Raw genomic sequence first — 23,892 nt, 5'->3', positions numbered from 1 at the left:
CTCACTACCATTACAGTGAAGAATTTCCTCCTAATGTCTAAAGGTTAATAAAGTCAGTGTTCATACTGACTGATGCTTATATTTCTACTGGTGTTACCAAGACTGAATTCAGACATGAATATCGTTGCTTAAAAAATATCTGTAATTATATTTTGAGTTGAACTCTTGAAAACATGTGTTACTATTAGGAGAAAAAAACAACTAAGTTTTGGTAAAGTGGTCCTCTGTCTAATGTTCATCCAGTTCAGATAAGCCAGTCAGCTTGCTATAGAAGAAGCAGAATACTCAGTCATTATGCCCCTCCCCCAACACACACACAAAAGGGGAGGAGTGGGGGCAGAAAGAAATGTATTGTTGTCTGTTGGTTTAACGGACTGAAACAACTAATTGGGGGTCAAAGTCCAGCTCTAAACAAGGAAAAAGAAGGGAAAACATAGGACAACTCCTTTTAACAACAGCAAATTGTTGAATTGGTTTAGCCATCTTGTTCTAACCCTCGCTCTTTAATTTAAATTGAAGTTCTTCTTGCACACTGCTTTTAGGTAAATTATCCTAAAGATAACTGTGACCACATAATGAGTGATGACTATGGAAACCTGATATATTTTAATTTCCTGCCTTAATTGCACACAATAATGTCATACTTGGAAACACACCATAAATATCTTGTGATTAATAAATGAAGACAATTTATTTAGTTATTTAGTGTTAAGTATACAAAATGTATGAAGTATAAAATTTTTCATTAACCATTTTCTTTATAATGTCTTGACAGTAGAGAAAAGAGAAAGTAAATAAAGATCAATAAAGTCTGTTTGCAAAGTAAATCATTAAGTTGATAACTTGGGTCTGTGAATTATCTTTCTAACCTCTTGTAGCGAGTCTTTGCAACTGAAGAGCTGGGAGCATAGATGGTCCTTCATGTTGTTCTTTTATAGAACTTAAGCATATTTCAAAAATATATTGCATTTTGTATGTTTAAAATATATTTGCAAATTATTTGTAATGACTTTTGATAACATTGACTTGAAAATAATTATGTTGCACTTTCTCCTTGATAATATATTTGAAATCATTCTGTTAAACATGAATGCAAATTTTTCTTATGGAGTTCCTTTATCATAGAATATAAGACCAGAAAAGGATAATAAATTATGTAGTCTAGGCTATTGCATGTCACAGGGAGTTAAGATTCATCCTTGTGTTGCTCTAATGAACGAATGAATTTTGTTAGCCTAAAATATTTCCATTCTCAAATTGCTAAACTATTGTGTGTCACAGGCACAAAGAGTAATAGATAAAGCAGCACAGGAAATTGAGTGAGTTGTTCCTAGGCCAAATGCATGCTGTAATGGAATCAGAAAAGAAAGATGCCAGACACCTGCCAGCCTGGCTGGAGGGAAAATCCTTTTGGAACTTTAATCTAATTAATTCGAGCCTGCACCTATAAAGAAAAGTAATCTTAGGCAAATTTGTTTTCTACTCTTTGATGGTACTGTATTGCCCATTGCAGTATCAAAGTTGGACAAACTTTTAGCATTCAGTAAGACATTACGAAAACAAGCAAACCATACTTCTAAAAGATCCTTTGAACCCTGGTGGAGGGCCAGGGAAATCACAATATATGAAACAATGTTATGATCACTATTTAAGTGCAGAACTGTTAATACTATGAAAAAATTGAGGAAATCTCAATTTATATAGTTATGTATTTATTTCATTTGGTATTTTTAAAATCTTCTGGTAAGAATAATGATTCCTTTGAATTCTGAACATCTGTATTTTGACACTTTTAAGAAATACCAAGTCAGGTAAAAGATTTGTAAACTGACAACCTTGAGTTTGCAAATATCTAACAAATGCTTGCAAAACATCTAGTTTTTGTAGGTCACTACCATTAAATACTACTCTTCATTTCATTTTTTTTCCTGTTAATTTATCTATGGACTTTTAACTAATATACTTTCTCCTAGATTCCTGTGGTGGTCAAAATGAAAACTCATGTGATCTTTTTTTAGGAAATGAACATTTATTTTGTAGCGAGGTAGGTAGAAATGCGCAAATGTCTGTTACTTTATTTATTTCTTCTTTTCATCTCTTTTTAATCTTTGCTGTCCACAGAACCACCATTTTATTTTAGTTCCAGTTTGTTGTAGTAAAAAGTTATGCTTATTCTTGTTGATATAAACCACTGTAAGAAAGCCTGGTAATACTTTTAAAACTGTAGCATATATCTATAATCTGTATGTTAGAAAAGGACACACTCTGAAGCATTATTAGTTAAAACTTGTATTTCACATGTTAAAAATTTGTTATAATTTGAAATCACATGTACCCATTTTTCTTTGGTAAATGATGAACAGCATAATTTCTATTGTGTTTTTACCTATTTTCAGCAAGTTTTGTGTTATTGTAGATAGATATGATTTTAAGAAAAATTGTGCTGGGGATTTTTTTTTCCTTTTCTTTTGCATGAACCATAGCTTTTATGTCACTCCTTCCTTTAAAACAGGAGCTATTTTATTCTTTCATCATTGTAATATAACTTGATTTTATTTTCTTAGAAGATGTAAGTAAAAAATTTTTTTTACATAGTTCTGTTTGTTTTCAGATGATGAGATGGATTATAAGTGAAATTTGTGCAGTCTGGAGGATATATAATGGAAAGGACTTAACTAATGGAACATCCATGGTATTTTGGAAACCGTGGGAACATATTTATGCCTTATGTAAAGCTACTAAGGGACACATACCTCTATACAATAGCTATGGCAAATACATAGTGAAACTTTATTGGATGGTGAGTATTTACCTCCAGCAATCTAAAATTTTGTGCAGCTAGCGTGGCAAATTTTAATGGTTAGGAGAAGTATTTATAATTATTGAAAAGACATACAAACAAAATTGTGTTGACAAATTGTTGATGCATGTTAATGAAAATTCATTGTACAGTGTATGTGATTTTTGTACAGCATAGAACCTAATAAAACACAGTCGTCACTTGATAAGACAATTATTTTTGCAGGTTAAGTAGAATAGCTGCAATTAGATTAATCTCTGAAAAGAAAAAAGAATAAAATGATATGACTACTGTTTCAGTGCTTCTTAGATATTATATGAATACTTGTTTTAAAGCTATCTGTAATGTAAATCAAAGTGCAGTAGAATTGGATTCTTGGGAAAACATACAAAGTACTCTTACATACGTGTTCCATTTCCAGCCCACAAAATCCCTTTTTTTTTTTTTATTCCTTTTTTTTTTTTTCCCCCCTTCCACCATAGGGGTGCTGGAGAAAGATCACTGTCGATGATACTATGCCTTTCAATGAAGAAGATAATTTGTTACTACCAGCTACAACCTGTCAAATTGAACTTTGGCCAATGTTGCTGTCCAAAGCTATCATTAAGCTGGCAAATACTAGGTATGTTTAGTTAGCTCACTTTCAGTTTATTTTGTGAAGTCATGTGGAATTTGAAATAAGAAATGTTTTAGTATATGTGGAAAATGTATTTTGCTAAAAGTTTTATAATGAGAAATATATACTTTTATGAATGCTGACACAGTAAATCAGTAAAACAAGGGCCTCTGTGGATAAGGAAGGCAGAATTTTTCCTTTTTAAATGTGTCTGTGTATTCATGCACCTAAAACTGTTTTTTTTTTGGGGGGGGGGGGGGGGGGGGGGGGGGGAAGTTACCTCCCTGTCTGCTTTATTTCTTTGCCATTATTCCCAAAGGCTTCACATGTGGTTTTCTGCCAAATGGCAATATCCAAGACATTTTAACAAAGTAGTGCTTCAGATGGTATGGACGATTAATATATTGCATATTTATAAGAAATACAGTAGAAACAAAATATGTTTTTGATACATCCAGCTAGTAGTTAACTTTAGAATTAAAATAAGTTGCTAGAAAATGCCTTTACAAATTGGAAGAGAACAGAATATAATGGAGTCTGATCCAAGAGGACTGAAGATGGTAATCTTTAGTGTCCTTGATGGTTGTCCTATTGGGACTGTCACATAAATTCAAAGTGAAAGAGATAAAGGACTGCAGAGACAGAATATTTGCCCCCCTCCGGGACAGGCAAAAGGGGATCCTGTTTTCAAAAACAGGAAAGAAAATCTCATTCCCCCAGTTGAAGAGGAGCCGCAATGCATTCTGATGGGCTTTCTGCTCCAGCTCACCTTTAAAAGGGAATAGACACAGTGGAAACAGAATGTAGAAGAGGAAAGAGGCACTCGAAGTCATTGTTATAAGAGAGGAAATTATGCTTTGGAAAAATAAAGGTGTTTAGAAGTACTTCAGGGTAATTTAAAATTCTTAAAATTATACTCTTTTTAATTCAATATGATCCTTACAATTATTAATACTTTTGACTAGAATAAAGAGGGAAAGCAGTGGAGTGATGTTTTTCATCATGAAGTACTGTATAAATTACAGTCTTTATTTTTGTGCATTTTTATGAAGAGTATGTTTAGAGGGCCAGGTCTTGTGTATTATACCTTATGTTTAAGATTTATCAGACCCCTAAGTGTTATAGGAGTTCAATTACTTACTGTGTGTACCAGGTTATTTTCTGTTCTTTGCTAGGTATTTCTTTTGATTAGGTATATTTTTAATACATTAATGTTACACATTCTTTCAAATGACAAAATGTACAAATTCAAATGTGAGACGCATAAGAGCTTTTATTTTAAATGGTAACAAAAGTAAACATTATAGATATGAATATATGATACAGTTATATATATATATATAAAGCTTGCAGAATGTTTTGCAGCATTTATTAGAAAAGCAACATATTATTTATAGATGCTTGACCTAAAAGAAATAAAGCTTTTAAAATGCAGTATGGAAAATAGAGTATTATAAGTTACTTCTGACACTTTTGCCTTTAGTGCCACTGTTGTGAGCTGTGTGGTGATCCACTTGCAAAAAAGTGACCTGGAAATTGGCCCATGGTACAACCAGTTGGCAATTAGGGCCACAGGTTCCTATGAAAAGAGCAATGACCACCAGGTGTTTAAATGATTAAACTTCAGAAACGAATTCAAATACTGAGCTGGATAGTCAAGCCTTCCTGTTCTGGTTATATCAACAGTCACTTCTGTCAAAAGAGTGATCTAAAGTATTTCCACATTGACCAGGGAGTTGCCTATAGCTGCCTGTAAACTCTGTTTGCAGGAGAGTGGTTGAAATCTAACATTTCTCCAGAGCACAAGAATGACCAGGTGCTTGCACTTTTAGCCTTGGTCCTCTCAGGATCTTCTTACAGAATTCTTTCCAGAGAGTAGGAAACTATATCTATTTGATAGAGTTGACTGTGGTACACTGGAAATACAGCCAACTGTTAATAATAATCTGGGATTCGGAGCAGCTCTTCAGAAAGGGAAGTTCTAGATTCAAATCCCTCATGGGTCTGGTGGGATTTCAAACCCACATCTCCAACCTTGCAAAAAGAGACTCTACTGCATACAAGTATACATAGTATGCTTGCTAACCATACTGAAATTGCTTTTGTACAAGTGGGAATGCTAATATGAATGGCATGATGCAAAGGCACGGCAGCAAACTTGAATTTTTAGGCTAGTAGTCAGCTATGGATTGAAAAACTAAAATTGCCATTAAAAACTTGTTTTTCAGCAGTCTTATTTTCTGTTTGGGCCTTGTACTGCTTCTACAGAAAGCAATATAGACTACAGAATTCGGTGAGCTGGTTATATGATATTTCTGTGTAATGGTTGTTTTTGTCTTACAGTATACATGAAAATGGAAAAAGAGAGCTGGAGGAATTTACAGTTCTACATGCACTGACTGGATGGATACCAGAAGTTATTCCTCTCCAGTAAGTTCGTCTATTAAACGTTTTGCATAATGTTAAATATTTACTTCTATAAAACATTATGTAAAATAAAGCTGAGCCATACAAGTCCTTCAGCATCAGTTTTGCGGAATGTAAGGTTTTAATTCTAGAACTTGCCTTCAAGAAAAGCAATTTTTTTTGTGTTTTTATTTGTAGGTCATGCAGTTGATTGTAAAGCTATTTATCGTGTTAAGCTGCTGATGATTGTTCTTCAAATTAATTTATTTTGAATTAATATTGAACCCTGTGGTGAAATCAGGGTTAGAGAAGTCTGTTTTGTTCTAGAATACAGATATAAAATGTCTGGCAGTAATACTAATAACTGTATGTATATTAGTATGATTAGTATTATTACATTAGAATGTACTATAGAAAATATATTACATGAATTTGGAAGTAATCAACTTCAGCTGGTGAGGTGTTTTCACATTTTAAATTGGAACAGTTGTTATGCTTTTATTCCTCCAAATAAAATTCCAACCTATAATATTTTTTCTTGTTTCCTATGAAAGTCCATTCCATTGTTTAAAAATTATATATATATATTTTTTTTCTGCTTGACATTATTTTTGTTGAATGGAATGACTGAGGTACACATTCTAAATATATATATATATATTTAATGGCACTTTTTTGCCTTTTGATGAACACACTAATGAATAAATAGATACAAACTTGGTTTATATATAATTTATTCAGGTTTAATTGTTTATTTATAAAAGCATTTCAATATTAAATAAGTTAATTCATGCTTTATTTTAGCTCTTATTTCCACAATCATAATTTTATGTCCCAAGTTATGCTTGCAACTTAAGTTTTTGATATATTTGGGTCTTAAAGTAGTGTGTCTGTAGCCCATGTACTTAGAAATCTCAGCAACGTTAATTTTGTTTCTTTATGTAGTTCATTTTTAGAATAGCAGCAACAAAAAACAGTATCAACAAATCTGGCAGTTATTGCAAAATTTAACTTGCTTGCACTAAGAAATGTGAGTGCCACAGAATCTTTGCAATAGAGGTATAAAGATGACTTTAGCTTGTTGTACAATTAATAATTTTATTGTAAAAAGAATGTTTCATGCAATTGGCTTGCATTAAACTTATTCATGGCCCTGAATGATTCATTCAGTTTTAGATTATTTCAGGAATCACTGACTTTCTGTGAAGAAACAGCACAGCAGCAACTGTCAAGTCCTATGAAAACTCTGTTGTAGCTGGTGGAATCAGGGGCAGAGGCATAGAACTCCTGGTGTTGAAACAGCTACGGAAATCCTGTTTGAAACTACTTTCAAGAAGAGATTTTTAATGTACAGAGCTAGAATCAATTAATTATACAGGGTAGTTGCAAAGTGGTCGACAAATTTTCCTGCCACAGCTTTTATCTACAAAGTCAAGCAAGTGTGTTTTATTTACTAAAATAACCCAGTCACTTTTCCTGAGAGTTGAACAGTCAGTTGTATTATAGCGTTGTCTAAATGAAGATCACACATTCTTATCTTGTTACAAATATCATTATCATTGATATGTACGTGTGTTTGTTTTTTAAGGCCTGGATACTTGAACAAAGTCTGGGACTTTTTGAAAGAGATTTTGCCAGAATTCAAGTTGACAAATGAGGAAACTTCAGAACTTGACAATCCTCGGACAGATACAAAATGTAAAGAGACCAAAGTGTCAGAGTTAAAAAATGAAGTTTCATCTGTGAATAAACAGCCAGATAAACCTGAGAAAGCAGAGAAATTTGGCAAAGGTCTGTAGTTGTAGGTAGTGTTATCTTTGTAGGTCAAGCATAAGTAAAGTTAGCATAACCTCTGCCTTCAAATTCATCTATCTTTATTATACCTCATGCAAGTCTGCAGGTTTCTTGCTTCACTGTGTATTTTGCAATGGTATAAAATCAAAGAAATTTTATTTAACTGTGGACCTCGTTAGAAGCAGTATTAGACTCTTCTTTCATGAAAACCAGGCTTCATTTTCTGGCAGTGAGTTCTTCAGCTCTGTTAGTCATTCCTCTGAAGAGTGGTTTCGTGCAGAGGGATAACAGTCAGAGAGTTTAGATTGCCCAAAGGCAAATGGGTCAGTACTGTTCTGACCATCCAGAAAGTATACAACTCATAACGGATGTTACCAAGAATGATTACCTCTAGAGTGTACTGACAAGTACGTAGTATAATGTCTGTCTGCAATTTTATTTGCAGTAACGTTTCTGTTTATGCTACTAGGTATTAATTTTCTTCAAGAACTGCTAATCTTATTTACATTTAAATGAAGAAAACTAGGCTTAGAAACATATTCGTTCCAGTATATTATTCTGCAATGTTTATATTTGAGTCTTAGTTTTCTTAGCTGCTGTTTTAAACTTGGAGGCATGGATGCAATTTCACAACACTTTTAATGTTATTGGAAGGTACAAATCATAGAACCACAAAATCATAGAATATCCCAAGTTGGAAGGGACCCACAAGGATCATCGAGTCCAACTCCTGGCTCCACACAGGACCACCCAAAAATCAAACCCTATGTCTGAGAGCATTGTCCAAACACTTCTTGACTCCAGCTGGCTTGGTGCTGTGACAAATTCCCTGGGCAGCCTGTCCCAGTGCCTGACCGACCTTTGGGTGCAGAACCTTTCCCTAACACCCAGCCTGACCCTCCCCTGTCCCAGCTCTACGTCATTCCCTTGGGTCCTGTCGCTGTCCCCAGAGAGCAGAGATCAGAGCCTGCCCCTCCAGTCCCCTTGTGAAGAATCATACACTGAAATTTCTTTTTCTTCACTGACTTTGAAAACAAAATAAAAATGCATTCCTCAACTTTGAAGCTCAAATAATAATCCTAATGTCAAAAGTGTTATAGAAATGTTTGAAGAGACTTAGCTGAGGGACTAGTCAGGGACTCACAGGCACTCTTTCTATCATCTTATGATTTGCCCACCAGTGTAGAAGATACTTCAGAATTAGGAATGGACATGTACAAGGGTACAGCCACTGGAAACAGCACTGTTACTCATCCAACAGGGTGCTGTAATTTATTCCCAGAAAATGGTGTAAATTTAATCCTGCCTAAGCTTTAGGATTTGTTAGTAACTGAAACAACTAAGAATCAGGGAAGCACAGTATTATGATGAAGTTCTATAATCTTCCAACTCTGAGGCTCCAAGTTGTGTTCTGAAGCTCCATTAATTTTTTTTTTTTTTTTTAATTATAAATGTATTTTTCTGTAATCTAAGTTTTAAGGCTGGAGAGAAGGTTCTGGCTCTGGAAGATGTTTTTTCTTCCATGTGATTTTATAAGTGATGCTGACAGTATCCTCTTTTATATTGCTCTATGCTTCCAATAAAATTTTGTTTTCTATCACATATAACTTGCTAATATTCCTTCCTAAAACTTGTATTTTCTTTCCTGGTTATGTTTTTTTTTTTTTTTTTCCTTTTAATTATTCAATTATTTTATTTATTTATTTATTTATTATTGCCTAGAACAATTTAATTTCTGAGGAAAAAAAAAAAAAGTGATAGAAGAGGTTTCTTTTTTAATAAAAAATAAAAATAAAAGCTTTTATTGAAATGTCTCTTGCTCCCATATGTTGTAGCAGCAAATGTTGCTGCTGGGAACTTAGGCCAAGTCTATGTTAGATTGTTTTGGAAACTACTGATACACGGGATCAGGGATGTGAAGAAAATATTTGACACAGTGCCAGGACTTCAGGAATTCCAAACAATATAGTGGGGAAGTGAGAGTTGTGCACTAACTGGAAGGTGTAACTGAAGCCTTCCTTGCAGTTTCAATAAGTCTACATTTAAATCTTAAGAAAGTCTTTTTTTTCTTTTTTTTTTTTTTTTTAACTGAATGACATATCTCTTTATCATACATCAATTTCTCTTCAGTTTTGAATAGTTTTTTTTTTTTTAACTAAAATGTTATTAAAACGTTTACACAGTATTAGACTTTAAGACTGAAAAATTTTATCAGAAAAAAATTTTAAAAAAATCTCATCTTTGTTTTACTTAACAGAAAAAGCAGAACAGAAAGAAACTGGGAAGAAGAAAAACAAAGATGGAGAAAAAGAAAAAAACAAGTCAGCAATTCAGTCTTCACAAATGCTGGCAGAAGTCCAAGGTTCTCCTCAAGCCTTAGCTGAGAGTAAGTGCTATTAAAGCTTAAAAACCAAATGGAAGTTATAGGTAAATAAAAGGCTTTTTTTTTTTTTTTTTTTTTTTCTTCCATTCTCTAACTTATTGGGGAAAGAGTAAATATACTCATTAAAAAAAAAAAGTGATTCTTTACAGGCTGTATTAAAGACTGAAGTCCTTCCAACATATTAAAATCCTATAAATTATATTAAGAATAATATTGCAGTAATTTGTATTTGATGTTGAAATGTAAAGCAAATCTACACTGAACATTTGGAAGTTGCTGGCCAGTCATGTAGGACCAAGATTTGTTCTAGATGTAAATAGTCTTTTTTTATTAAAAATAATAATAATAATCTTCTTCTGTAGTAACTTATTTGCAATATCTACTTTATTCAGTATATTGAAATTGGAAAAAGGAGGAATGTTCCTTGTTGAAGAGCAGGGTGGCCAGAAATAGTCATTTGAATTTCCTGCATGACTTATTTGTTTAATAAATTTGTTTCCTTTTTCCTGGAAATATGTTTTGATTGATGGATTTTTTTTATATCAATACGTCTGTGATACCTTAAAAATTGAGAAAGTTCTTGCTTTGTGCATTCAAATTTAAATATTTTTTAACAAAATATAGTTTAGAAAAACCACAGGTAAATTTTAATTTGTCAATAAGAAGTGTCATATTTATCTACATAAAATATAAAATTCTTCATAAATCGTAGAATCATAGAATATCCCGAGTTGGAAGGGACCCATAAGGTTCATCAAGTCCAACTCCTGGCACCGCACAGGTCTGCCCAAAAGTTTAGACCATGTGACTAAGTGCACAGTCGAATCTCTTCTTAAATTCAGACAGGCTTGGTGCAGTGACTACTTCACTGGGGAGCCTGTTCCAGTGTGCGACCACCCTTTCGGTGAAGAACCTCTTCCTGATGTCTAGCCTAAGCTTCCCGTGCCTCAGCTTGACACCGTTCCCACGGGCCCTGTCACTGGTGATAACAGAGAATAGGTCACCTGCCTCTCCACTCCCCCTCGCGAGGAAGTTGTAGACTGTGATGAGGTCCCCCCTCAGCCTCCTCTTCTCCAGGTGGAACAGGCCAAGTGACCTCAGCCGCTCCTCATATGTCGTCCCCTCTAGGCCCTTCACCATCTTCGTCGCCCTCCTCTGGACACTCTCCAACAGTTTAATGTCCTTTTTGTAGTGTGGTGCCCATAACTGCACACAGTACTCGAGGTGAGGCCGCCCCAGCGCAGAGTAGAGCGGGACAATCACTTCCCTTGACTGACTAGCAATGCCGTGCTTGATGCATCCCAGGATACGGTTGGCCCTCCTGGCTGCCAGGGCACACTGCTGGCTCATATTCAACTTGCTGTCAACCATAACCCCCAGATCCCTCTCTGCGGGGCTGCTCTCCAGCGTCTCATCGCCCAGTCAGTACGTATAGCCAGGGTTGCCCCATCCCAGGTGCAGGACCCAGCACTTGCTTTTGTTAAACTTCATGTGGTTGGTGATCGCCCAGCTCTCCAATCTGTCCAGATCTCTCTGAAAGGCCTTTCCACCCTCATCCGAGTCCACAACTCCTCCAAGTTTGGTGTCGTTGGCAAATTTGCTCAAAACACCTTCTAGTCCTACATCCAAATCATTTATAAAAACATCGAAGAGGACTGGCCCTAAAATGGAGCCTTGAGGGACCCAACTAGTGACCATCCGCCAGACAGATGTGGCCCCATTTACCACAACCCTTTGAGCCCTGCCCGTCAGCCAATTGCTCACCCATCGCATGATGTTTTTGTTTAGCTGTATGCTGGACATTTTGTCCAGTAGGATCCTATGGGAAACCGTGTCAAAAGCTTTGCTGAAGTCCAAAAAGATCACATCTGCTGGTTTCCCTTGATCGACTAGATGGGTGATCTTATCATAAAAAGAAATCAAATTTGTTAGGCAGGACCTACCCCTCATGAACCCATGTTGGCTGGGACCAATGACTGCATTGTCCCCCATGTGCACTTCAATAACTTCAAGGATCATCCTCTCCATAATTTTACCAGGCAATGATGTGAGACTGACAGGCCTGTAACTGCTAGGGTCTTCTTTCTTACCCTTCTTGAAAATTGGCACCACATTTGCCAGCTTCCAGTCCAATGGGACCTCTCCAGATTCCCAAGATCATTGAAAAATAATTGAGAGAGGTCCCGTGATGATAGCAGCCAGCTCTTTAAGCATCCTGGGATGAATCCCGTCCGGACCCATGGACTTGTATGGATCCAGGTGGAGCAGCAATTCCCACACATGTTCAAGGTCGGTTGGGAGTTTGTCATTCCCACTGTCATGGTCCTCCAGCTCAGGGTACCCTGGGTCCCGAAGCCCATCATCAGTGTTGAAGACAGAGGCGAAGAAGGCATTAAACGTCTCTGCTTTGCCTATGTCATTGTCTGTGAGGAGACCCTCCCCATCTAGTAGCGGACCTATGTTTTCTTTGGTTCTTCTTTTTCTGTACATTAAATGTACATTATGTACATTAAATGTACATTAAGCTGATTTTTGTCATTGTTTATATCTGTAAATAGCATATCCATACAGCTAGCAGAAGGAAACATATTTATTAACTGGAATATTATCTAGTTGAAAATCAGCAGGTGAGTGTCAGTGGAACAACTTTCTTTAAGGTTATAACTACAAAGTAAAAATGTATAAAAAGAATGAAAATCAGTTTCTTATTATGTGAATCAGTTTCTTGCTTCCTGATTTAAATCCCAGTTAAAATTGTTCATTTAAATCATTTTGACTTGTGTCAATCCAATGTTATTTTTCATCAATGAGTATATACCTTATTCATTTGAATTCCTACATTATATATTAGTAAAGGAGTTAAAGAGAAATTCTGAAATTAATTGCGAACAATTAATAAGTTTGCAAACAAAACTTGGACTAAAGGCTTTTTTTAAATCATAGTAGTTGTGGAATAGGAGATTAGGCATTTCACTCAATCATGTTGTGGGAAAATAAAACAAAGGAGAAGCAGAAGTAACGAATTCTGGAAATTGTACCAAATCTGTGAAAGGGCATCAAAAATCATCATATTTTGTATTTAAATATGAGGAAACCACATGACATTTTGGTCTTTCTTCTGCCATTTAAAGCACAGTGTATTCTGTTTTCTTAAAGACCCTTAGTGACGTGCAAAGAAGTTATTTGGAAAGATTACTAGCTTGGGGCTAAAATGTGGCAGATCAAAGAACTCTTTTATCCTAGATCTCTTTCGTAAACAGAAGATGAAATGCATGCATTCTAAAGCCATGAAATATTCTTAACCTTTATTAACCTCTGTTGAAGTTAGCAAAATGTTATTTTCCTGAATGAAGTCGTTTAATCAACATCAATGGGATTAAGAGATGGGTAACATAACTTTATTAAAACTTTTGAATCCTGACAACTTTCACATGTCTTTTAAAAGCAGTATTATTTTTTTTTTTTTTTCAGACATTACCAAAGAAAAAAAAAAGTATCAGAAAAGAGTTCTGGAAAAAAATCAAAAGTATATATTTCACTACTGAACTTACTAAGAAATTGATTAGAATTATTTGTGCAGATTGTAAAGTCAGAAGGCTTAAAATAGGGATAAAACTTGAGATTAACAGACTGCAAAGAAAAAAAAGAAAGGTAAAATGTAATTTGAAATAGTACAGGACTGAATTATAGTCCCTATGAGGTTGTAGCCACAAGAGAAAAAAACTTGTAGGCCATATGAAACAGCCTGCAAAGAGTGGCACAGGACAATAGAACTATTTTTGTGCATGAAGTAACATCTGTAACTAAGTCTAGGCTTAAATTCAGACTCTAGAGGCAGCAGCTACAAAATGTTTCTGAATTGTTCTTGGAAATCAGTGTCTTTACTCAATGCAGCAGGCCTTTTAATATTTTTTTTATTTTTATTTTTATTTTTTAAGGTCAGTGTCTTGAAAAGTACTTAATTTCCAGCACCATAAACGTGGTCATTTCCCATGTACAAGTTTTCACTGTACATAATGAGTATGAGGACTTTAAAGGAATTGTTTTTTGTTTGTTTGTTTTTTCCTGGGAAATATTGGAATTATTTCTCAAAAAGCAATGGCACACCAGTTGCATTTAGAAGCATTTAGAAACTTCTCTTACAGGCTTATGATTTAGCAGGGTTTATAATATGGTGGTGGGTTGACACCATCTGGCAGCAAAGTGCCCACCCATTTGCTCACTCACTGTCCACCAGCAGGATAGGAGAGGATCAGAAGAGCAAAAGCAAGAAAAAACTTGTGGGTCGAGGTAAAGATACTTTTCAATAACTTTTAATACATGGAAAAAAATAATTAAGGAGAGAAAAAAGTAAGTGATGGAAAAACAATCACTCACCACACGCAGCCTGATACCAAGCCAGGCTCTGAGCAACAGCTACTTTAGGAAAACACCCTCCACTGTTATTGCAGTGTGTGACATTGTATGGGATGGAATATCTCCTTCATCTATTTGGGTCAGCTCTCTCACTTATGTCACCTTCCAGATTATTTCCCACATCCAGTTTATTCTCTGGGGCAGCAGAGTGAGAAGAAGGACTTGACGCAAGCACTGTTCCGTGACAGCTAAAACACTGGTGTGTTATCAGCATGTTTTTGTTGCAAATCTGAAGCACAGCACCATATGGGTGGTTCTGAAGAAAATCAGCTCCATCCCTGCTAGACATACTACAAATATACAAATACAATTCTGAAGCACCTGTGCACTCAAACCAATGCCTTCTGCATCTTTCCAAATACTATATGCATTGCAGGAAGCAGCATTGTCCCTACTTTTTTTTTCCTCTATTTATCCTATTCTGTGGAACCAGAAGAATAACCAATCCTCCACCTGATCAGTCAGGGCTCTTCCTGCGAGCAACCAGCTCTTTGGTCCTGTGGCCAGCCAGTCCCTGGGATTCTTTTGCAGGCAATTCATTTCTCCGCTTATCAGCCTCTTCTTCTATTAACAATTTCTACTTTCATACCTGGGGAGTCCATTCATTCCATAAAGAGGTTTTATGATGGTAAGGTGTGAGCTATGTAGGCCTCTTGCTCCTATAATGAGCCACCACTCCAATTCCTATTTATGTTTCTAGACTAATGATTTTTCTAATGATTTTGGAACTGCTGGAAAAGGAATACTATTCTACTTTAAAAGGCACTGGCCAGGTATTTGGGAATTTGTTCTACAAACTAGCTCTTTGTGTCTGCTGTCTCATTGTGCCTTGATATTAGTTCTGTGATTAGAAATAATATTTTCTGTGTCACTTTCTATGTCACAGAAGTGCTGGGAAATTATAATAATGTTTAAAAAATGTTAGTTATACAAGTAAACCCATAATGTTAATCATCAGAATAAATGAGATCCATACCGCACATTAAAATATCCATAAAGATTTTTTGCATTTCCCTTTTGCCAGTTCAAAAGAGTTTTTACTTATAAGTGGGGATCAGAGCCTAATATTTTGTTTTGTTTTTTCAAATGCATGCTATCATTCTGAAATATTTATGTAATATTTGAATTATGAAGAACACCTATATCACTTTTCTGAAGGCTAAAATAGAACTCTCCAATAGGGAAAGTTAATTCATGCCCAACTCAGCAGCAGGGGTTAGTGTATGAGCAGCACACCTCAACAGAAAGATATTGAAAGCCAACCAAACTGTTTTGGAAAGTTAAAACCTGATTGATACAAAAAAATATTTAAGAGAAATCTAGGGATATAGCGAGAAAATTATTCGCCAGTCTTCAAAACCTATGTTTTTTTTTTCTTTCTTTTTTTTTTTTTTTTTTTAAATAAAAACAAGAATGATTATAAAGCATAACAATATTCATTCTTGGCATTTCTTTTTAATTGACTTAATTGATTTAAATGGCATTTCTTTTTAACTGACTGGATGTGTATGTTACATGGATTGATTCCATGATACTCTCCCTTTTTCCAGGGACTGAAATGTTTGTCCAGATGGTGTAGCAATCACCCTCTGTAAATGAATTTGCAATGCTGCAGATGTAAAATATAAGCACCTACAAGGATTCAGAAATCTTTAACAACACAATGCAAAATCTTTAAATCTACACTGATGGATATAAATAATAGGCTTTGCTGAACCTAACTTTTTGTTGTACTATATGTTATGACATTTTTCATCTGATAGTGTAATTTTATCAAGGCTATCAGTTTGAAATAGATTCTCCAGATGATGAATACCTGGTATTCATGAAATACCTGTGTGTGAGAAATGCTTCTCATGTGCAATGAAATTGGTATGGCTTGTGGCATATACTGTTCGGTAATGTGTGGTACATCATAGATACTACTGCTGTTTTTTTTTAACAGATCAGATATGTCAGTAAGGACGGAGACTCAACCTAGATTGTATTCTTGCTTTTGAATAAATTGAAACCTACAGCTAACACAAGCTGTGGTTAATACAGTTATCAAAAGCATACAGAGATAAATACTAAGAATCCAGTAGAAAGTAACTGTAACTTACCATAAGCTTATGTTTTATTGAGAAGATGAATTCCTAAAAGAATATTCAAGATGCAGAGATGTCTTACTGCTTCAAGAAAAAGACATTGCATACCTTTATACCTTGTAAATAAATGGATTTTGAAAAGCCTGATAAATTATATTTTTCAGACACTTGCCTAACTTTTGTTTTCCTTTCTTCTCATTTCCATTTTCTGGTTTTTCATTTTTTTTTCCTTTGTATTTCCATTTCACAGATAATGTCTATTTTTAATGCAACTTCCAGTTGAATACTCAGTAAACATAGGTAAAAATAGGAAGTAATTATCCTATGTTTGAGGTGGAACTGAAGCGAACAAAGACAAAATATTCTGATGAAAGAAAAGTGTCACAACCACTCTACTGAAATCCTGTCTGCACATGCTTTCTTAGATGTTTAAAGAAAAATGCAGAGATGCTTCTTCCTGAGCCGACTTTTAGGTCAAACCACAGACCCATATTTCTAATACTGTATTTTTTAGACTTTTAATTTTCCTTTGGCATTTATGTACTGTCTGTCAGCCAAACAGCTTTGGATTCTCTAACTTTCAGGATTTACCAATGGCTTCTTTCATAGATGAGAAGATTGAGTGGTTGCTTAGTGCAAGGGATTTCTAGGGCTAATGAAGTGTGGGGAGTCACCCCCGCACACTTTCTGAAGCAGCTATTGTTACCTCAATTTTTCCATCTCCTTGACAGAATTAAGAGCAGCAACCCTGGTTTTTGACCACTGTTTCTCAAACTACCTATTTCAGTCTTTATACCCATTGGTAGAAGTAGTGAGTGCTCTGACTTTTCATCATTTTGCCAGCAAAACCATTTTTTGCTTTCACTTTTGAGAAGCCTTTAGCTAGTACTTGCCAATTGGTATGCTTTCACTTCAGCTGTCTAGATGTGTACTGGGACCTTCATGCTAGTACCTAGTATTTTTAAAACTTGAAGAAAAATAAAAGAACAAGTGCAAGAGCTACTTCTGCATTTCTAAGTTGTAGCTTTTGTTATTCATTTGTGTGAAAACACTAAAATATGTAAAAGTTGTTGATGATCTAAATACACAAGGACTAAAACTATGTACTTTTTACATCCATGGCTCCTCTTCTGAATACTTTACAATAAGCTCTTGTTTTGAATGGAATAAGAGTCAGACAAAGAAAAGAATAGTGGAAGCAAGGCAGAGAAAGTGAATAGCTTAGGGGAAGGAACCACAATGTTTATTTATGGCTTACCCTGTTCCAAGACCTGTTAATGTTTTCTACCTAGATTCTTCTGTACGAACCCAGCCAGATATGGCAGTATATGCTGGCTTTATTCCGTTACATTTGTTTGAAGCGGAGGTGTTTTCATTAGATCAAATGGTAAGATTCTGTACTCTCAGCAAAATAATGCATTATATTTTGTATTATCTGAATGTTTATTTTTGTAACAACTACATTGTAAATAATAATAATAATAGTGTAGTAAAACAATCACCAGGTAATGATTATCAGTTAAATTGGTATTTCAGTCCTAGATTATGGACATGCTTTTTCCTACCATAACCACGCTCAATTTTTAGTTTTACTTCACTTTCCTCTGGATTTCAAGTGCTGAAGTCTCTGAGTAACAAGGCATGGATGAGAAAACGCATCATGATGAGACACTTCTGAATGGAAAGAATAATTATTTTAAGGATTACTTGAAAAACATGAATTTTAGTTGTTTTTTTTTTTTTTTTCAGGCTACAAATAATTATCTCATATACATTTTCTGTTATGATGTTCTGTATGAAATAGTATGTTTATATTCATTTTTATCATTGGTGTTGAAAGTGGTGGAAGCAGCTGGAGAAAGTTTAGCACTTCAAGAAGCTGGAGTAAAAGCAATGCTTAAATTTCCACTTAGCTACTCATAATCTGCAGAAAACTATTTTAAATACCGAAGTGGGCTTTCATGAGATAATTATTAGCTAAATTTATTTTAGCTAATAATCTAATCTAATCACATTCTAATCACATTTTACATAAGTAGAACATTAAAGTGTAATCTTTCTCAGAAAACCAGCAAGCTTCACAGGATGAGGACAAGAAATTTCAAAAAAATAGTTTGCATGTCTTATGTTTTAATACTCTGAATTTCTTCTTCTCCTTCTCCTTCTCCTTCTCCTTCTCCTTCTCCTTCTCCTTCTCCTTCTCCTTCTCCTTCTCCTTCTCCTTCTCCTTCTCCTTCTTCTCCTCCTTCTCCTCTCCTCAGTGAAGCTCATTTTGTGTTATTTCGAAGATTATGTTGTTCTCTGTGATTTTAATTTATTTTAATTCAAGGTCTCAGACAATACTGTCTCTTTGCTAGTAGTAAGTAATATTAGTCATTCAAAAACAAATTGAACACAGTGACGCAGGGGCTACATCCTTCCTGACACCTAAGGCCTTGAGTCTCAGACTTGGCCACAGTCTGTAAGGATGCAGAGATTACAGAAAAAGAGGCATGACAGACCACAAAGGATGAGGCAGGTGAATCTATATGTCTAAAACAGTAAAGACTGATACGAAAATGGAAGCTGAAATTAAATATTGAAGTGTAGTGGATTTCTTGTGGGCCCTAGTTTAAAAAAAAAAATAAAAATGAAGCCCGTTTTCAAGCGTTCTTTGGGGGTCTGGTAAGCACTACATCAATGGAAATAATTATAATTTGGAGAATGGAGTAATTGTTTGGGATAAGAGTTGCTCCCCAAACTCAGTAGTAGAAGGTTCGTCATTGATTGTACTTGTGCCAGAATTTTCCTCCAGATTTTTTTCTGTTTCCATTTTAGCTGTGTCTTCTAGTGTGTATGTCCTTGGATTTATGTAGTAAATGTAATTGTCTTAAGTTTGTTCAAACAAGATGGAAAAAAAATCAATAGTTTCTGTTATGCAACTATGCTTCCTGCTCAGCACCTGATGAATTCTCCTTTACAGCACCTAACTGGCCCTCTTCAAAATCCATCCAATCTCAGATGGTTTAGCTTGCATTTTTAAGTTATTAGAATGTGTGTGTAACCAGTCACTGCTCCTGTAAAACATCTTTATAAATTCAGAGATCATATGAGGCCAATATATTTCTTATGTACCTTAAAGAATTTAATTTGATCCTCTCCCTTTAAATAACTCTGACAATCACAACCACAGTCTCCTCTGCACTGCTTGCAATTATGCCACCTTGGGACCATTTGATGATGAAGAGGTACAATCAGAATCTGAGCTGATGAAAGGGTTAAAGAAATACGTTATAGGCAATTTATCTAGCAGTGGAAAGAAGGTGTATTTTTAAAAACAAAGTAAGGATGTACAAATCTTGAAACAGAACATTCAGCAGAGAAAAAATAGCAGACTTACATATGAGACCATTATTGTTTTAATGGGAAGAGCACCACCCAATGTCCACGTCTAAAATTGCTCTTAAGTCCTTTGCTAAGGGCTTTGGTATATATGGGTCAACTGTAGTGCCTTCAATGTGTTGTCTAATTAGCCATAACATAGAAAGCTTAACTTTAATGATGTTGTTCAAAGTGTTATTACATTATGAAGATATCAGAAGTTGTCTAAAACACCAGTTACTTTTAGAATTCTACTAATTTATAAATTCAGCATGAAGGACTATTTTTTTCAAAAAAGAAAAAAAAGTACTTTTAAATATGTTTATTTGAAGCAAAATTTTGTCAGTGTTGTTTCCTTACTTGTACATGTTGCTTCACTTACATTTTTTGTAGCACCCAAAGAATATGATTGTACAAATATGTTTAAAGAAGTGATCAATCTTTTCTGAAAATTAAAACATAGGCAGATACTTCTAAGTATTCAATTATGCTTTTTATGGTGAATATTGATCCTATATAGAATGCTCTTGGATAATGTTCTCAGGTGAACTGTTCTCGCTTCTTTTGTTATCTAAACCATTAGATGCTTCTGTGCGCATGCTGTTTTTTTTTTGTTTTGTTTGTTTGTTTGTTTGTTTGTTTGTTTTAAAGAAAGGGGCAATGAGAAAGGAGAGCTGTGCCCAGTCAGATTGTCTTTTCATGTTTCATAGGCTGGTTCTTCAGAGAATCTGAGGCAATATGGGCTTTCGCAAGTATATAGCCATCCTGTCCTGGTTACTAGAACGAGGTCCTGCCCTCTGGTAGCACCACCACAGCCACCACCAGTTCCTTGCTGGAAACGTTTCCGTCAGAAAAAGGAAACTGTTGTGACATCTGAACCTCAAGGTTTGTCTACTCAAACCTCTGAAATAAATTTGTAATTATATTTTAATTATTATAAATGTTCTCAAGCACATACTTATCATCTGTTAGTATAATTTCAGTAGAACTGCATTATGGATTACTTTTTCTCTCTCTCTTTTCTCTCTCTCTCTCTTTTTTTTTTTCCATTTCTGTAATACTTTGCTTTAGCTCTATTACTCTATTATTTCTTAAATGCTTTGAGAAATGTTTTAATGTGTTGCTAAAAAAATACTTTACTGGAGAAAATTCAAAGGGAGTAATATTAGAGCAGTGCAGAAGCTCTGAGGCAGAGCCATGAAAGCTTCTAAACACCTTTTGAACATTTAAAGTATCTGACTAGCCCTTCTGCAATTATTCACAGTTTTAAGAGCAAACTTATTCTGGGCCTAGTCTAGACTGCATAATGAAATTAAGTATATAACATGAGATAGCTTGAATATGAAAGATTTACAGGCATGCTAGCAAAATATACCGGCATAGAAAACAAGAAATCATCAAAGGTAGAATGTTCTGCCACAGTTCTGAGCTATTTTGTATAACTTTACCTATAGGTTAAATATACTTTTAATACCTTGCAAGCTGAGAGTCAGAGAGTTATGCATTTAATTTGCTCATGTTACATCACCTAAAGCCACCCCAGTTGTTCTCTTTTATTCAAGTGCATATCAAGGTGTTTGGAGATTCTTTCCTGAAGTCTTTGTATAATTATTTAGAGGTGAGTAATCCCCTGTGGAAATCATCTGTCAATTAAGTATTAAATATTTCTTATGAATATATATTTAATTATTTTTTTCCAGAGCCTGTGATAAAGAAACCTGAACAATACATCGAGATTGCTAGCCTATTTTTGAACTACAAATTGAACCCTATCACAATACCAAAAGACGTGTAAGTATGCAGTATAGTTTCAGCAGTAACATCCATTTTTTTAGTCATTTTCACTATAAAAACACAATGGCTTATACTTATTTGGGTCACAGGAAAAAACTGTTCAGTTCATGTAGTCTAAAGCACATCAAGATCAAAGCACTCTATTGATGTCACATAATAATTTGGCAATGAGTGAACTGTACATTTAGGATCAATATCAGAATTACAATAGACAAGCCACTTACAAAATGTTAATAAACTCAAAAAAAAATCTGAAGCCTTTCCTGCAACTAGTCCCAAAACTTCTAATAACACACAGAGACATACACGTGCTTTTATATGCACCTTCCTGGCATCACAGATTACAAGCACACCCCCTCCTTTGGGAGTGCAGGGTTCCCTATGTGCACACACCTCAGGTTGGGGTTCACCTCTGTGCGCACAGCTCCTTTAGGAACTGGGGTGCTCTAGGCTTTGTATGCTGCTCCCTACAATTTGCTAATCTACATGCTGGTGAGAAAGGCTACTCTGTTGGTCCCTGTTGGTCACACCCTGTACTGACAGTCCCCTAGCTGGATGCACAAAGCTGAGTGCATTCAACATCCATGGACAGCGAGCTGTCTGGCCTAGGCACAGGTTGTCACGCCAGTGGGGTAGCTACAGGCAGTGACAAACCAGAGTTTGTCTGTTGCTGTTTCCAGTCCAAGGTCTCTCCCCTCTATTGCACATTTTCATCATCCTTTTGTCTTTTCAAGCTGTCTTCTCATGTTTCAAAAGTTTTCCTGAATATGATTACCCATTTTTTATTTTATTTTATTTTATTTTATTTTATTTTATTTTATTTTATTTTATTATTTTTTAACTCTGGCTGATTCACATCTTTCTCTTTAACAAGAACAGTTTGGGGCAAGCCCCCTCTCAGAGAGTTTTGTTTGGTCCCATTACATGATCTGTAATACACACGTTTATTCTCCATCATTGCTAAATGAACTGTGTCAATTTCATCTGATTTATGTCACAGAAGAATATATTGTCATTTACCTTTTTCTACGACGTTGTCTTTTTTGTGTGAAAATTTCATATCTCTTTTCTCATGCTTTCTTGGAGGTTACTTTTTAGACACAAATCATTGAAAATTATATTTCTGAATATTAATGAGCATTTAAAAAGCCTGATGAAACAGTGGCATTTTTCTTTTCATCTGGCCTTGCAACAAATTATATAGAATAATTTCATAACATTAGCAACTCCCCATGCAAAATTTGGCTGTATTTTTTCTAATTATATTTTTTTGTTGTAAAGTTCATAATCTGCATATGCCAAAAATAGCCAGTGTAACACCTAACTGTGAACAGTTACTTAATGTTAATCTCTTGCTCATTTCTGGCTCCATTATTACATCATACATAAGATTTTCTCTGAAAAATAATTGGCCTTGTTGACTCAGTCACATCCAATTATCAGAGGAAACTGATGTGGCTGAGTCTCTTTCTTCAGTTTTTACTTCTCCGTAATTCAGGAAGAATATACGGGGATCTTCCATCTTGCTAAAGAAGAGTATAAAATTTGGCATAAAATTATATGGAGAAAAAAAAATCTAATCCCCATTTTCTTTTGTTTCTTCATATGAGATGTATCAGCCAGGTAGTAGATCAGGTATCTTTAATGAAAGTATGATTATACATTGAAAAATACCCATCAAAGTCTAATTTATTACTTAATTCAGAGATTTTATGTTAACCTCAAAATATCTTGTAATTTTCTGTAATTAGGGGGCCAAAAAAAGTAAAATATTTAATAGGTCACTTCCACCACAAATAGGAATATTCTTTAGCATCTTTAAAGTTTTGCCTGAAACTACTGATATTTTTTAATTTCTTGCACATAACAAGGAAATTATTTAATGGCATGTCAGTACTTTTATTGATTTCACATAATTGGAACAATTACTGCTGTTTTTTTACTATAGTTGTTACAAGCAGCCTGAGAGTGTAGCTGAATCTGTTCATGCTCAAAACACAACTTTTTATAAATATCCTGTATTAAAGACTGTTTGGAAGTTGTATAATCCTTCAAAAACCAGGTTCTTTAAACAAGGAGTCTTAGAGAAGAAGTTTCAGAAATTGATGTATGCATGACTTCTAGTCAATATTCAATATTCAATGTTAACACTTTCTTGCTGACAGGAAAAGAACGATTTCCATTAAGGTTATCAGGTCCTTTTTTTTTTTTTTTTTCTTTTTCTTTTTTTTTTTTC

At 34.9% G+C, this 23,892-nt stretch overlaps 1 protein-coding gene across 1 annotated transcript in view; it reads left to right on the top strand.

The window, feature by feature from the left end:
• The window catches only part of ADGB (androglobin), a 120,216-nt gene that overhangs the window by 19,318 nt on the left and 77,006 nt on the right, over window positions 1-23,892 (top strand). Inside the window, 10 exon segments of the mRNA XM_040553086.1 lie at window positions 1,974-1,986; window positions 1,989-2,044; window positions 2,612-2,800; window positions 3,283-3,422; window positions 5,760-5,846; window positions 7,411-7,613; window positions 9,874-10,002; window positions 17,795-17,889; window positions 20,573-20,747; window positions 21,563-21,653. Of these exon segments, the coding sequence (XP_040409020.1) occupies window positions 1,974-1,986; window positions 1,989-2,044; window positions 2,612-2,800; window positions 3,283-3,422; window positions 5,760-5,846; window positions 7,411-7,613; window positions 9,874-10,002; window positions 17,795-17,889; window positions 20,573-20,747; window positions 21,563-21,653 (1,178 nt within the window).

The sequence above is a fragment of the Cygnus olor genome, chromosome 3 (assembly GCF_009769625.2).
Source record: "Cygnus olor isolate bCygOlo1 chromosome 3, bCygOlo1.pri.v2, whole genome shotgun sequence".
NCBI lineage: Eukaryota > Metazoa > Chordata > Aves > Anseriformes > Anatidae > Cygnus > Cygnus olor.
This window is presented reverse-complemented; position numbering and strand designations above follow the sequence as displayed.